We start from the raw sequence: 16290 nt of genomic DNA on the forward strand, positions 1-16290 counted from the left end.
GAAATAGCAATAAATATAAAGAGTAAGGGTAAGAGAGAAGCAAACTCAGTATGTTAACGAGATTAGGTCCCACTGCCTATGTCCTCGCCTCAAGCTACCCCTTGAAAATTCTTAAATTCACTATTCAACCTCCTTCAGGTGGAGATAGAAACTTATTACACCTTTGAACAACACCGCTACAAAGGATCCGTGTAGAACACCCTCTACACTTGCAATCACCTTATACGTAGTTATTCAACTATTCTCCATGTAGAACACTTTCTATAAGCACAAGGGTTATACACACCATTTTTCTGATACAAGAGCTGATAGTGGGTAAGTTATCAGAAAACACTCCTCAATTAGTGAAATAAGAACAATACAGCATAAACTATATCTCTCAAAATGAACAAGAATTAAGGCTCAATGTTTAGAGAAGAAAAAATGTAAGATTTAAATGAATGTTGTATGCTCTTGGTGTTGTGAATGTGAAGCTCTCAAATGATCTATTTATAGGCATATGAGACTCAATATTCAAATTTAAAAAGATTCACATGTCAAAGACAACATCATTCACTTTTTCAAAAAATTCAAACCTAATATTTTACTTTTGACATATGACAAAAGGAGCACACTTTCCTTTTAAAAAAAAATTCAAACCTAATCTTTTACTTTTTCTATATGACAAAAGGAGCACATTTTCCTTTTCAAAAAATTCAAATCTAATCTTTTACTTTTTGTATATGACAAAAGGAGCACACTTTACTTTTCAAAATTTTCAAACAAAATCATCTACCTTTTGTATAAGTCTAAAAAAATCAATCACTTTTGAAAATATTCAAATAAAACATGAAAGATGACAATCTATCATTTTTAATATTTTCAAAGTTCAACCCTTTAATCAAGGTATGCACATGTGAAAGATGACAATCAATCATCTTTCAAAATTTTCAAATTTAATTTTCAAAATATTCATGCATATGTGGAAAATGTATTTTAATGTTTTATGATAAAATATTAATTTTGAGCCTTAATCCTAATTTTGAATTTTTAAGAGATTTACAACATTACTCTATAATTTTAATGTGAACTTGTTCCCTTCTTGCTCATGCTTGTTTCCTTGATGTGCTTGACTCCATTGTGTAGATAACTTGAGCTTGAGACTTCTTTATTCTTTGAATTCATTTGTTATCATCAAAATCCATGTGTAAATATATAATTACACAAAAATTGAAATCTTGGGTTCAACAGATAATGCCAAGGAAGTCCAAACTCCAATGTCTACTACAGCTAAGCTAACGAATACACAAGCTTTTGTAGATGTTGATGGAGTTGAGTACAGAAAAGTAATTGGCGGGCTTCAATATTTGGGGCTGACACGCCTAGATATTGCCTTCTCTATCAATAAATTAGCTCAGTTCATGCAAAATCCGAAGTCAAATCATTGGGCAGCGGCTAAACGACTTCTAAGGTATCTCAAACAAACAATGTCTCATGGTATTCTGCTACAGAAAAATGCAAAATTCGAATTGAAGACATATAGTGATGTGGACTGGGCATCAAATACAGAAACTCGAGTGTCCACAACTGCTTTCATCACATTCCTAGGTTCGAATCCTATTTCCTGGTCAGCAAGAAAGCAAAGAGCAGTCTCAAGGTCATCAACTGAAGCAGAATTTCGAGCACTTGCCACTACTACATCAGAAACAATTTGGCTTCAATCTCTCATTCATGAACTTGGCCTCAAACTTCAACAACAACCTCAACTATTCTGTGACAACATTGGAGCCAATCAATTTAGTCTGAATCCAGTTCAACATACGAGGATGAAACACATTGAAATTGATCTGCTATTTACTCGAGATCTCATCAAAAAAAGGAAGATAACAGTGCATCATATTCATACTTTGGATCAACTAGCTAACCTCCTGACCAAAGCATTGCCACGACAAAGATTTCAAACATTAAGATCCAAGATTGGTGTTGCAGACGACACCTCCATCTTGAGGGGGCATATAGAGACAGGTACAAATCATGCACAGAATCCTCCTTAAGATTGTCTGTTATACTAAAATCATAGCAGTTATAAATTATTTAATTCTTTCCTTATTTGTCAACTTGTACAGCTCACGGTAGCTTAAGTTTAGGAGCAATTATCTTGCCTTCAAACGTGTATATATTCTGTATTCCATCTCTAATGAAAGTGTATGAATCTACTTTCTAATTCTGGGTGTTTGCTCTATACCTACCCTTCCAGTAAAAGTACCAGAGTTATTCATCATGGCAGCTCTGATACCACTAGCAGCGGTAGAGAAAGCAAACTCGCCACCAAAGTTCCCAAACCCTCAACCATGAACACCAAAATTGTTGTTGACAACTTCATTCCCCGCTAAGGACTTGGTATTGGTCAGTGAATGGCTACTTCCATTCACATTAATCATGTTACACCCCAAGGTTCCAACAGGGAGCATATTATTCCCTCTACTATACTGAGATGATTTGGCTATTTCTTGTAGAATTTTCTTGACAGAGCTCTAGCATTCATCTTTGGCCTCCTTTGACTGAGCTGAGTTCTATTGTGGGATTTTTGCAGGTGAATTTGCTTAAATGACATTGTTTGTTGTGGCTAATGATGTTAAGTTGGAAGTTTGCGGGTGTTTGTTGGAAGAGGTTGGAGTTGGAGATAAGAAGGGAGAAGAGGGATTGAGTTGAGATGGCAACAGAGTGGTTGAGGAGCCTGTGCACAACATCTAAATAGGGGTCCCAGCATAGGGACTGCTTGGACCGTTCATTTGATTTTCATGCCTTGAGTTCATGGAATTCTCATGGAGAAGCCCAACAAAATTAGTAGCAGAGGTCTAGGATGATTTTGGGGACTGTGAACTGTTTACACTTGCAAAACAAATTGCTTGCATAAGACTACATCGTTAATGATTGTTCATTAATTAAATTCCCTCCTGTAATTTGCTGCACTTGCTGCTGCTCCATTTTTATAGTTAAATTATGCAGTCCAGATGAAACACAACACTTCTTGGTATTTGGAGCGAAAAAATCAGAGACAAGTTTATGCCAGATGACTCTTGCTCTGACTATTGTCCATGCTGGAACTTTTGCAGCTCAAGTTTTTTAACTTGAGGTTGCTGTTGTTCTGACAACATTCGGGTTCTTAAAAAAGGGGATGATATTTATGAATTTTGAACTTGGTCAAATGAAGCAGGATTTGCAAAGTTTGATGGCACAAATAATGAAGGCCTGAGACCACTGTCATTTTTTACAGTTGAAACAGTATCAGACCTCGTAGTGGTATCAACAATTCTGTGTTGAAGAGTTCCCAAACAAGATATGAAGTTGTTCAGCCCACCACCTCCAAATGTTTTATTGAAAAGAGATGAACTTTTGGGTGTATGTCCATGCAAATTCATGTTATACAGTGTTTGTAGAGGTCCAACTGAAGAAAATGCCCCCTTGTGGAGGCAACAAGCTCCCTGGAGATCCTAAAATGGCAGAATTTAATTGAATAAGCACAGAGGAACAGACTGGGAGTCATCAATGGGTGTTAGCGAACCAGATGGAACCATCTTTCCTGTATCAAAACTACGCATGTTCACCAAAATGATCAAATACAACATAAATAACATATCTAAAAATCTAAATGAACTTACAAAGATACCAAAACATACATAACTCAATTTTCATATTAATACAGAATGTAACTTCAACAACTTATTAAAAAATCAACACCATTTGTATCTCCCTGTTCAGCAACAAAAGTAATAATAATTCTAAAAATAACAATGATAATAATAATAACAATAAAGATACCTTTTATCATTTGAGCTAAGTTGTAGAAGATAATGATCTAATAACAGAGAAGAAAAAGGCTTAGGAAAAAAAATGGCTTTGGTCATTCAATTGGCAGCAAGTATGGAAGCCAATATTTAATCAAATGGTTAAACTAAGCCTTAAACCTTTTACTGGAAAACACAAAACCAGGACACATTGATTTCACACCACCAAAAGAATCATTTTGGAATCTCAACCAAAATGTGGCAACTACTTAGCTCATCCCATCCCTCGCACTTTCACGTATCGTTCCCTCTAGTTTTTGCCTGATTTTGAAATAGACATAAAAAATGAACCATATAAAATTTATCGTCAGGAATATTTATATTGGCATCAATATAAAATCACGTTATAAAATTACGGCCCAAACAAAATATCAAACTCAATTTAAAGACGAAAAAAAAAAAAAACGCAGAGAGAGAGAGAGAGAGAGAGAGAGAGAGAGTGGACACGAAAACAAATAAATTCTATGAAAATATTATTATTTTTCTCTATATAACTTGTTTTTTTTTTTAAATTTACTTAAATTTTAGTTTTTCTAAACTTATTTTTTTAGATTTTATTACAAAGTTGTGTAAGAATGATGATATAGTTGAATCTATATCATTTTTACACGTATTAAACTCCATAAGAAGAGATATTAAAAAAAAATAATAATGATCTTATGTCCTAGTTGTATGGCAAAATTAGTAGAAAGTTACAAAGTATGAATTCAATAATATTTCATGTTATTTTAGTGTATTAATATAATTTTATATTCTTTTGCAAATCTTATTAGACGATAGATTGTCATGAAATTTTAGGGTATAAATGACCTAATACTTTCGTCATATTATACATATAACGTCATTACCTTATAAAAGCACTCATTTTTAGCATAGGATATTTGAATTCAATATGATCTTTCTCTTGAATTTCAGATCAGAAGTGTTACCGTTTCTAGCAGATGCAGAGCCTAAAGTTTGTTTGATGCTATATTATCAAGCTCTCAGATTTTGATTTACTTTGTGGAATTGATGAATTGAACAGGAGTGTAACGATTTGCTAGAACATATTTCTCTAAGTGCTTTTTGTATGGTTAAAAAACGAGTTCCGCTAAAAACAGTCATTTTTATGTATTTCTGTGCACTTTACTAATGTGATTGGTCAAAATAATTATTTTCTATTAAGAAAATGACGCAACTAATCACATTAGTAGAATGTATAAAAAAAATATGTAAAAATGATTGCATATAGAGTTTTTGAAAAAGAAATTAATTTGCCCCTATTTTTTTAACTCCCAAAATGAAATTTCTGGATCCTCCCGAGTCCCGTGTTTGAAAGTGAATCTGCGATGCATGTGTGTATCTAACAATGTCATCTCTCGATGCATGATATCGTGGTTTATATGGCTTTGCTGCGTTACATGTTTGCAAAGGTTGACTAACTGCAGATGAAACATGCCGAGAAAATCTCGATTCTCCATCAGGAAATATAATTCGTGGTTGTCATGGTACACCATTACAAATGCGCGGAACAGTTTCTAACGTTGGGTCCCACAGCTTTTTACAATCCGTACGATTCGATGGTTGTTTCTACACCTTCCGGTTCTAATCACAAACTCAGAGCGCGCAGGAGCCGAAGATCCGTCAACACCCACACCTTGCTATGCGTCTGGATAAAATTCTTACGAAGTACTTAAAGAAGTAACGCCGATTGACGCAGTCATTTGACTTCATGTACAAACTACATAAATATGGAAAAATAAGATAAATATCTGTGGAAGATTTTGGGGAGGATTTTACTTAGCCGAAAGAGAAAGATATACATGCCTTATTGTCATTCAATTGTCGGAAGGAATAACTAGCAAAGATTAAGAAATAATGAAATAATACTGCGTAAAGAAACAAACATTATTTAGGGGAGTGCGAGTATTTTCTATTTCTTTGCTGTTTTTATTAAAGAATGTGAAGGTTCCTTCGTGCGTTTGCCTTTTCACGAGGGGTATCAACCAACTATAAACTGTCTTTTTCAATTTTGTTTGTTGTGGGGGGATTGGGTCTTCTAACATTCATCCAGGTTTGTAGACATGCACAACAAGGTATAGGATGATCTCATAGAAATTATTGAGATGCCAATTTATGCACTTAGATATTATGCACTTAGAGATGTTACAACAAATCTACACAGTTGATCTAGATATTATTGACTCCCAGATGTTTCTCCAAATCTCTCACCTACACTTCTACTGCAATACCACACACGAGTGAATGATAGAGGAATTGTTGCCTGTTACCTGGATTCAATTGCTTGAGTTTCTGAGCCTCTTAGGAATGAGCGTCGCCACCAAATCTGGAAGGCTTTGCTTAGATTAGGGCATTCAGTGCCATGCTGGGAGAAACACTGAAACCATTCCATAAACAGCACATACTGCTGCTTCAAAGGAAGAGTAAGGAGTGTCTGACCCATTGCTTCCTCCAATGCCTTCACGTCGAGCCCTTTTCTGCATCTCTGTAGCCAACCAAAGTCCAGCATCATAGGGCCAAACCATGCCAGGAGCAGTCTGGATCTCGATTCCGAACGGCAGTGCAGTTTTCTGGTCCCCATGGCAATGAAGAGAAGGGCTGAAACCCTGCTGAGCTCGTACCTGACCATCGGAGATGAATTCTCGTGCATTCTAAGCAGCTTTCCTTGATCTGCCCACATATCCACAAACTCCTCAGCCATTTGCCTATCAAACAGGATTTCTAGCAACCAATTGATGTTATCTACTTGTCTTGAGATGCGTTCAATCAACGGCATATCCTTTTCCTTCTCTGACAATCTCTCATGGGAGATAGTACCAGAGGCCTCCTCAAACAAGCTGAAAAGTGAACTCAGGCATGACTGGCAAGCAACGTAAAGGTCTTCCTTATTGAGGTCAGATTGGTCCTCATAGACTGAACTTCTACACAGGAGACCCTTGACTAATGACTTTAACTCGTTCCTAGCATTGGCATCGGTACAACTGGTGATAGACAAAACAAGCTGTCTCGCTAAATGTTGATGGGAATCTTTCGAGCCATGAGCGTACAGTCTGGACAAAACATCTCTGGTTGTTGCATCATCAAACTTAAATCTTGTAAACAGGATCCTCAATTTTTCCTCTTCTTCCTCAGTCCAAGGAACAGCCTCAAGGTACTTTAAACAGGACAAAACCCCCTTGGTGAACATGATACCTACTGATACCTAGAAATAATAAGCAGGCATGCAAATGTTATTACAGATATCATAGCCCATATTTTGCAGAAGCTTTCTTAACACCGAACTTTTAAAGAACTTCAGTTCTTTTTTTTTTTTTCTTTTTTTCTTTTTTTCACTTTTTCCCCACTTTTGCTTATACAGACCTACAAACTCTCTCTCTCTCTCTCTCTCTCTCTCTCTCTCTCTCTCTCTCTCTCCCCCTCCCTGGCTCTCTTTCCCAGTTTAATTTATTTAAAGGGTATGAACACATAAGATATGCATCAAAGAGAGAATTGTTTTTACCCGGCTCTCTTTCCCTGTTTAAAAGTATGTGAACATAGGTGATTATGCTTTCTGTCATAGCACTGGTGTGAAAAGGGTATGGAACACATAAGATATGCATCAGAGAAATCCCAAAAAAGGAAAAGAACCCTAGGAGGGGAAGGGGGATTATTGTGAAACTGCCACTTGTCCCAAAAGCTTAAGTTAATAAGAAGAGGTAGATTTAATTATTTGTATTACATTCTTAACATATTCTTCCTCAATGAGTGGGCCCAACACGTGAAATATTTAGTTAAATGGGATAGAGTGTAGAACCAAGATTCACACTCAGAACCTCTACTCTGATACCATGTCAAGTGGTAAAGGCCTTGGGCTTGGGGGTATACTTCCCCTAGGTCTAATGTTCAAATCTCTTTAGGTGCAAACAATCTTTAGGGGCCATCAGGTTAGAGGATTTTCTCCTTGAATTACCTAAGGTGCACCTGCGGAAAACTCTTTGTTGAGGGACTGTGCACCCTCGGGATTAGTCAAGACGTTGTTTTAGAAACCCGGTGCCAATCAAAAACAAAAAAAATACCACGTCAAACCACCACTTGTCCGAAAAGCTTAAGTTGATGGGAAGAAGTAGATTTAATTATTTATATCATATTCTTAACCGTTATGATATCATTGAATAACAAAATGAACAATAAGGCATGAGCCTTCCACAACCTAAACGAAGTCTGAAGTAAAAGCAAGAGAAGCAAAAGATGAACTTCTGCAGAAGTGAGAATTGTGAAATGTTACTGGTACTTATGCAAGGAAGGGCCTTTTACAATTAATCAGTTCATCAAAAGGCTTGTTAGGTATAACATGAGAAGATGGTGATGTTATTATTAATCTTTCAATGTAACTGACAGAAGTTACCCTCTTTAGAGAGGAAACAAACTAAAGGGATGCTTGGGGAATGAAATGAGATGAAAATTTTGTGAATAGTAGTATGATGGTTTGTGAATAGTAGTGAAATAGTTTAAGTTAAGTATTCATTGGGTTTTGGGAAATGAGAGAGAAGAAGTTTAATAAAAAAATTCATAAAATTAAAATATTGTTAGAATTTAATTTTTTAATATTATCTTTGTTTTTGGATTTGAAAAAGTTGATTCTTTTTTAGGAAGTTTGGGAAAGTTGTAATGATTAGTTTGAAAGTATTTGTGTTTTAATGATGTTTAGAAAGGGAATAAGATGAGATGAAATAGGATGGGATGAAAACCTTTTCCAAACATCACTTAAGAAAATTAGAATAACCTGTTTAGATTCGCCAGAAAATCTGATCAAATCCCAAAAGGAAGAGAACATTTGACAGAAGAGTTAGTTGTTCATATTCGAAAATTTTAGTTTGGGAATCTCCAGCATGCAAATTTGGGCTCGGGCTGCATTTGATTAACCCTTTTCACAAATCATGCGACCAAGCACAGACCAAAGACAGAATCTAGCTTCCTATGTACTAGAAAAGATATTTCCATATTTTATAACTAATTTCCTATATACTCAAAAAGATTAATCCATGTTTTATCTGTTCATATGTTCCAACATCCATTCGACATCTTGCCTCTGATAGAAGAACAAGGTTGAATTCATTTGATCATTCTTCACTCTTCATAGGCACCCTAATGGTGGCGCAGCTTGGTTCTAAGTTAGATAGCTTCTGAAACAAACAATGCAGCACAGAACCATTGAGGCCCAAATGAAAAAAAAAAAAAAAAAAAAAAACCAACAGAGGTCAACTAGGTATGGAAGCCAAAATGCATATCATCTCATGCTTGATGACAATGTGAAATAAAAATTCTATCTAGATTTTGAAAACTATGATTCACATCAAACTAACTCTAGAAATCATATTGGAATGAAAAATGTAACTTGCTGGGATATAATTCACAAAGCAAAAAACTTTGGGGCCAAATAGATGCATTTTGAAGAGTTCTTTTTTTCTTTTTTCTTTTTTCTGTTCTCTCAATTGAACAGTTGATCCATCTAATTTCCAATACACAATTTGCAAGGAAATAACAAGAATCATCCTCTCTGTTTTCAGGTTGGACATTTAATTGAAGTTAATGAAAATAAATACGAGATTGATGGCACAAAAAAGCACTCTGAAAAAGCTAATTTTGCAGTAGATTATGGTCTTCTAAAGCCACATTCCTTGCAAAACAAAATCTCACTCTAACACAGTTCTAACCAATCAAATTCACAGCCACCAAAGTCTTACAAATACTCATTCAAGCAACATGCATGCAGTTTAACTAAAATACAAGCGTTCTAATTGTAAATAAAAGATTGATACTTTTATACACACGTATTAGAACCAAGCAAAGCTTCCATAAAAAGAGCGCAAGAATCACATAGTGATCGCCTCTTATGCATTACCATGAGCACAAGAACCCGCAAGAAACCGCGATTCAAAGAACAAAAAACAGAAACAAAATGCCACGAACCTCGAGTATATCGATGCACCGATACACACCGATCTTCAAGAGCCGCTTTGGAATATCGTCCTCGAACATCAGCTCGACGGTCTCCCTAAACACCCTGAGATTCTCCACATCCGGCACCTCAATTCTACACACCTTCCGCCTCGAAGACGAGCCGCTAGAATTCCTCTTATATTCACTGATCAAGCCAGCGAATAAATCCGAACTCGCGCCTAGGACCTCCGAGTTCAGCTCCAAGACGAGGCACCCCCCGCACTTCCCACGCAAGTTCAACCTCACGTCGAATACAGCGTCATTCTCGGCACTTCGGGAGCTTGGGGAAGAGCTCGCCGCTGGCGCCCGGAAGCTTTGCGATTTGGGAAGCGATGTTGAGGAATAGATTGGCGCGGGGATTTCTTCTTGGACGGAATGGACGGTGGAATCGGAGTCTATTGGGGACACTCGACCCGGTGACAAGATCCGGCGGGCGTCGATCCGGGTCCGCCCCTTGAGGCCCAGACCAGATTTGGAGTTCTGGGGCGAGTTGGGGACGGAGTTGGCTCTGGGTTTGGAAAAGATTTCTGACTTGTTGGAGGGACAGGATTTAAGGTGAGAAAGAGAGAGGTTTTCGGGGCTAGGAGGTGGTGCCTTGAAAGAGCAACACCATGATCGGCGGCGAGCCTGGGGGTGGTGGCGGGTGGAAGGGTCCATTCAGGGCCCGAGTCAGGGACGGAGTCCTAGAAAATAGTGTATGAGAGTGAGTGAAGAGTTAAAAACGTCCAAGTCATTCTTGGAAATCGTGGGGGGAATTTTTGTAGTTGAGTTGGGTGACGACGGTTTTTTGGCTCCTTTGCTCTCTTCTCTGTTAAAGAGAGCAACTTTTTTTTTGGTTCTTTTTACATTTTTTATATCTACTTTTTATAGTTTTATACAGAGAGATATTGGTTTTTCTCTCTCTTATTTTTTTTTTTTTTTTTGAGGGATACTGGTGACTTGTTGCCGTGGGAAAGGCATCGATGCCAGGTTGCAGAAACGAAACTTCACCAACTCTTTCCTTCAAACATGGCCAAAGCATTTTTCTTAGTTAGAGCTACCTATTCAAGTTTCATTCACGAGGCAACAAAACAAAAAGATGGTTTTTTTTCTTTTTTCTTTTTAATTTACTTAAGGAAGGAACAAACAAAGAATTTTCAGGACCATGGAAGTTGTTGGGGGCAGTGGTGGCGTCAGGTGGGGGGAGATTGTGACTTGTTTCAGCAGTATATAGAAAGATTATTTTCACTCAGGCGAAGAAAATTATTAGATGTTTACATTTCCCTCTTGATAGATAGAGATACATACATTGGTAAAGAAGAAGAAGAAGAAACCAATGGAAGGAAGAAGAATCGGTGGAGCGGATTGATGATTTGATTTCAGATATAAAATTTTCCCATATCCATATTCAATCCTGAATCCAAGGAACAGAATAAGGAATAAACAATTGATTTCAATTGTGGTACCTTTTGGATGTTCTAATTCTGCACGTCACTTTTGAAAGACAATCAAATACATAAAAGCTCGCAGGGTAAGAAGGAATGACAAAATTGATCGGCAAATCAATGCCACTGGGAGTGTTTAAATATGGTAAGTTTCTTATTATTCAGTACAAATTTGAAGTTCCTTATTATTCAGTACAAATTTGAAGTTCCAGATATTAAACATACATTTTCCAATAATATTTTTTGGGACAGAATTTTATGTAGGATGAGCGTCCAGTGGGCGTTCGAGATCAGCCATGCCCAAAAAAAGGTCTCCCAGGGGGAAATCGTCTCCCTCACAATAGTAGAAATCTTCAAATGAATCCATTATATCAGATATACTAAGTGCATCTTCCTGATGATTGAGATCCTGCCAAATCAATAAAATAAAATATATTATACCTCAGTAAATATTAAAGCTTCAAAGAAATCTGCAAGCAGAACTCACAGACAACAACGCTACCATGATCAACTGTAAAACATTCAGAAATTTGTCTGTAACGTCCCAATGGAAACGCTAGATTCACAAGAAATTAAGGTTATGTCGTCCAATGCGAAGAAGGAACAGAAAAAAGAAAAAAAGAAAAAGAAGAAGCCCAACTCCAGCAATTCCGGCAAACAGACTTACCTAATCTAAACTATAGGACAATGCATTCCCAAAGATACCATCACAGTAATGTCTTTCTGACAGCAAACAATGTTTCAAGTGGAGACGTATTAAATACTATTGATAAGGCAATTACCAAGATTCATCTTTCTTCTTTGCTTTCACAGGATAGCCAATTGTCAAAATGCCAAACCAAGTTATTTTTAACAAAGGCCGAGGAAAAACAGATCATTAGATCATTAGTATTACTTTCCGAATTGCCTTTCAAAATGGGCTGAGAAAAGAAAAGAATAGAAAGAAATGTGGATAGACAAAATTAGCAATACTAAAATGTAACACGGCGAGTCCACCCATCTGGGTCACCCTTCACAAGTGAGTTTTGGTCACTACTATGACAGAAATGAATGATACTTCTTTTTCTTAAACGAATAATGGTTAACGCAACTACCACCTTGAAAAACAAGAATGTACAACATCAGATAAGTGAAAAATGTGCAAAGCTCAGTGTAAGCATGAAATGAACACGAACATTTGAAAATATGGCATTTTTAAAATCGCAGATGCACTGGATCTAAAACATATTCCTGTTACTCACCCTATTTCTGTTATCTTCACTCAAAATCGAAGGGTTGTCCTCTTGGAAGGAAGTAGGCACTTTTGGAAGAATCTCGTTATTGCCCAATACTTTTTTTTTGATAGGTTTGTTATTGCCCAATACTTGAGATAACTCATTTGAGGCATCATTATTGAGAACTGCAGAAATCCCCTCACGTTGTGACTGTATAGCTTCAGATAAACCTGACTCAGATGTTGTGACACCCAATACGTTCGTGCCGATAGCAGCCAAATTGCTACTGCTATTAGGCAACAAACCAGCTAAAGTGACAGTTTCTGCAGAGTCATCCTCCTCATCATAATTCCATTCTTCCTCCTTAAATGGTGCTCCATATTGAGCACCATTTCTTGGCCCCAGACCCTCCTTCTGGAAAATCCTACAGAGCACATACGTGTTCTGCAAGATCAACATGACAAGAATGAATTCAAATAAGGGCACCATAACACCATCATCAATGGTTCTTATTATGCGGGAACAGAGATAGAAATACTATTACCAATAAATACGACTCCCCACCGTAAACCCCATTTTCAAAAGAGGCAATTATTTCGGTCATTTTCTATGTTTTTCTCCCTCTATTTCCTGAAGAGCATTGGTAGAAATTATTGATTTCTTTCTTGAACAAAATCAGTTCCAGAAGTTACTCTTAACAAAGTTTCCATATTTTCAAGGATGCAACTTTTTAAGGGCAATTTTGAAATGTCGTAATTGTATACTCAGTTTAGATAGTGGGAAAAAAAATGAACATCTACAAAATTGAATATGGGATGGAGGGAGTATGTGCATAGCAAAACTATGCTGGCTTCCAAAGAACATAAAACTCAACCAACACAAACCCTTTTATACATGGAGAGGTTATGGTTGTGATGTTTCAGTCCTATGCTTCTCAAAACAATGTATAAGCTGGATGATGAACGAAAGAAAACTGTAGCTAGGAAGAAATAGAGGGGAAAAAGAGAACCTTTATCATCCATATTTGCAGCATCCAAAATATCCATTTCATCGTATTTCCAACAGGCTCAACAACAAAAAAACCACCTTTTAGCCAGTAAAAAAAACAAGAGGTCGAAATAATTTCTTCCCATCAGTTTTAAGAATATTATTTCACAAATTCAAATATACAAGAAAAAAAAAATCAGGAATTCCGTCTTAAACACGGTGGGTGTAAACGACTTTGGTTTGACAAATCCTTGTACTTCTGAAGTGTAACCAAATCAATGGATCGCTGTAAATGAAAAAAATGGGATAACAAACCCAGAAATGTGCGTGTCATTCCACAAGCATATGTGCTATTATCTGTTGATCTCTGGTGCCAAGCAGGAAAGAACTATTATTGACAATTAGCTTACGTTAGTCATAAAATAACAATTAGCTTAAACAAATAATACTAATAATAATAAATCCTGTTTTCTAAGCCAAAAGATAAATTACTAAGAAAGTTTTGATACATCACAAACAAGAGTATCAGACCAAGGATGACAAATAACCAAGCATTACCTGGCAAATAACCAAGCATTACCTTGACAATTCCTTCCTTGGCCATATACTGATCTCCAAGGCTGTACTCGTGCATAACCCAGTCAGTTCGTTCCCTTTGTGGTGCTTTTCCTCCCCGTAAACCTGTAGCTGTCAAGTTGAGGTTCTTGTGAAAAACCAATGTTTTTTTTGACCCCACCAACTCTTTATGGTGATGAACAGAACTATCTTTTCCAGTTTTTTTCCAGCACCCATCTTTGGTTTCCCGATTGATTCTTTGCCCTTTAGCATACTTTTTCTCTACTGGGCATAAGAAGTACAATCGCAGATCACCACTTTCGGATTTGAATTTACCTGAAGAAGGAAAAGGCACAATTTAGTAAGAAACACACAGAGAAAGTATATTACGCTAATCATACGAACAAAAGCGTGTATGTAAGGCTCTTCCCATGTACCTGGAAGTTCCCAAGGTGCAAACTTGTAGATATCAGCCTCTGCAACTGGTTCAGGATAGAAACGTTCACCCTTTATTTTCCTTTTTAGATAGAGCACAACCAGCTCATCATCAGTGGGACAAAATCGGTACCCCGGAGGTAGACGCAGTGCTTTCCCCATATATTAATTCAAAATTAAGTCCCAATAGGTCGTTTTCCACAGAAACAATTAATTAACTCTACTTAGAACGAAATGAGAAGGAAGCTTTCCAGAAAAAGAAAGTGTCAATTGTCATGCCCAATGAATATTCCAAACACCAGAGCCTTCTCCAATTCATGAAACCAAACCAAATAATTGAAAAATGTTTCCCGTCGAGATCAAAAGACATTTGCCGCGCAGTGACAAACCTGCGATCAACATTATTAGGCACGCAATCCAAATAAACCCAGAAACAGATCTCACAGACTAAATTAGATGATAAATAAGACAACCGATCAAAATAAAATTAAAGATAAATCAAATAAAAATATAAAAAAGGGGGTGGACAATCACCCACAAGAGGCATATAAATCCAATAAATTCTCAAATAAAACCGCCAAAATACCTCCAAACCAGAAAATGGAAAGCAAAGCAAACCCAGATAGACTCAGTCAAAATTATCTCAAAAAGCAGCAAGAAAACTCCAGCATACGAAGTAAGATGCGAAAGAATACGCCTCAAATAAAAAAAAAAAAAAAAAGAGAGAACGAAAGCCCAAGAAAGCAGTCTAACACGAAACAAGTCGAAAAAGGAAACCAAAAACGCCAGAGAAGGAGACAGCAATAAAAATTAAACAAGAAATCATAAAATCAAAGAGAAATCAAACGCAAATGACAGGAAAAACTCAGAAAGAAAGAGGTAGAGAGACAAGTGCACCTGGCAAAAGAGACCGAGAGAGAGAGAGAGAGAGGAGAGAATTCAAGCTAAATCAACATTCGGAATGCTGCTGTGGAATGCTGGTGTAAGGCGCGAGTTGATATATGAGAGCTGTAAGGAGTGAGTATGTGTACTCCTTCTGTGATCTTATTGGCTGGGGGAAGCTTAAGTAGCAATCCTGAGTTCCGATAGGTCGGTCAGCTTACTTCAATAATGTACGAGTCGTTCAAGATGATACCATGGCGCGTTCCTCTTGCTAAATTCATCTTTCATCAACGTTCACACTACCCTTTTCTCCAATTTTGCCGACTCCATGTAATCTAATTTTATTCCCAATTACCATTGACCAAACAACTTTTTTTTTTTTCTTTTTTTCTTTTTTTTTCCCATTAAAAAGATTCGGTGATCATTAAAGCATAGCCATTCGTGATAATTGTTTCTCATTCAGTAACCAAAGAAGGAAGGGGGTGAAAAAAAAAAAAAAAAACTTTGACAACCTTGTCGTTTTGATTGAAGAGAAGTGTAAAATCCACGTGTATTCTCTCCCCCTCTTCTATTTGCACAAACATTTCCATTTCGGTTGATTGATAAGTAAGCTAATGTCTACAACATCACGTGTCGTGGGATTGTCTTCTTTTTTATTTGGACAAATTGGAAGTGGACATTTCAATTTCAAAGGAATATAAACGAGAAGGAAATATTGTCAAACACAAAACAAGTAACGGGTGTACCAAAATGAACTCCGTTTCATGGAAAGTTGAGAGCTTTAAAATTAATACACAATGATAGAGCAAGAACTCAAATACTCTCTCACTTATAGAATTATTTTTTTCACTTTAATTCAAGATTATTGACGACACAGTATCTCTAAACAAAAGAAAGATTTAATTTTTCATGTTTCATTGTGATTTAGTCGTAATATTAGTGGTAAGTGGTAACTACATCATTTTCCGAAATTAATAGTAAATTGAA

The 16290-nt window shown here is 36.7% G+C and overlaps 2 protein-coding genes across 2 annotated transcripts; both read right to left on the reverse strand.

Annotated features, from left to right (window-relative positions):
* Positions 1-5255: 5255 nt before the first annotated feature.
* On the reverse strand, positions 5256-10661 carry LOC122303398 (BTB/POZ domain-containing protein At2g13690). Its single transcript, XM_043115174.1, has 3 exons — positions 9777-10661; positions 6098-7029; positions 5256-5547 (listed from the first exon to the last, which is right to left on the reverse strand). Exons 1-3 carry the CDS (start codon positions 10461-10463, stop codon positions 5451-5453), a joined length of 1716 nt encoding a protein of 571 aa, XP_042971108.1. The 5' UTR covers positions 10464-10661; the 3' UTR covers positions 5256-5450.
* Positions 10662-11363: 702 nt separating this feature from the next.
* On the reverse strand, positions 11364-15579 carry LOC122303399 (NAC domain-containing protein 82-like). The gene is made up of 5 exons (XM_043115175.1): positions 15319-15579; positions 14424-14810; positions 14012-14322; positions 12472-12888; positions 11364-11639 (listed from the first exon to the last, which is right to left on the reverse strand). Exons 2-5 carry the CDS (start codon positions 14581-14583, stop codon positions 11487-11489), a joined length of 1041 nt encoding a protein of 346 aa, XP_042971109.1. The 5' UTR covers positions 14584-14810; positions 15319-15579; the 3' UTR covers positions 11364-11486.
* Between the last annotated feature and the right edge of the window lie 711 nt (positions 15580-16290).

Source organism: Carya illinoinensis, chromosome 3 (genome assembly GCF_018687715.1).
Source record: "Carya illinoinensis cultivar Pawnee chromosome 3, C.illinoinensisPawnee_v1, whole genome shotgun sequence".
Classification (NCBI taxonomy): Eukaryota; Viridiplantae; Streptophyta; class Magnoliopsida; order Fagales; family Juglandaceae; genus Carya; species Carya illinoinensis.

Coding starts and splice junctions, on each gene's coding strand:
- LOC122303399 (XM_043115175.1), bottom strand. CDS start 14,583: ATGGGGAAAGCACTGCGTCTACCTCCGGGGTACCGATTTTGTCCCACT. Junction 12,889..14,011: donor CCAAGGAAGGAATTGTCAAG/GTAATGCTTGGT, acceptor TTGATCTTGCAG/AACACGTATGTGCTCTGTAG. Junction 11,640..12,471: donor GTGAAGATAACAGAAATAGG/GTGAGTAACAGG, acceptor TTGATTTGGCAG/GATCTCAATCATCAGGAAGA.
- LOC122303398 (XM_043115174.1), bottom strand. CDS start 10,463: ATGGACCCTTCCACCCGCCACCACCCCCAGGCTCGCCGCCGATCATGG. Junction 7,030..9,776: donor GGTGCATCGATATACTCGAG/GTTCGTGGCATT, acceptor TATTATTTCTAG/GTATCAGTAGGTATCATGTT. Junction 5,548..6,097: donor ACTCAAGCAATTGAATCCAG/GTAACAGGCAAC, acceptor ATATTTATGTAG/TTTGTACATGAAGTCAAATG.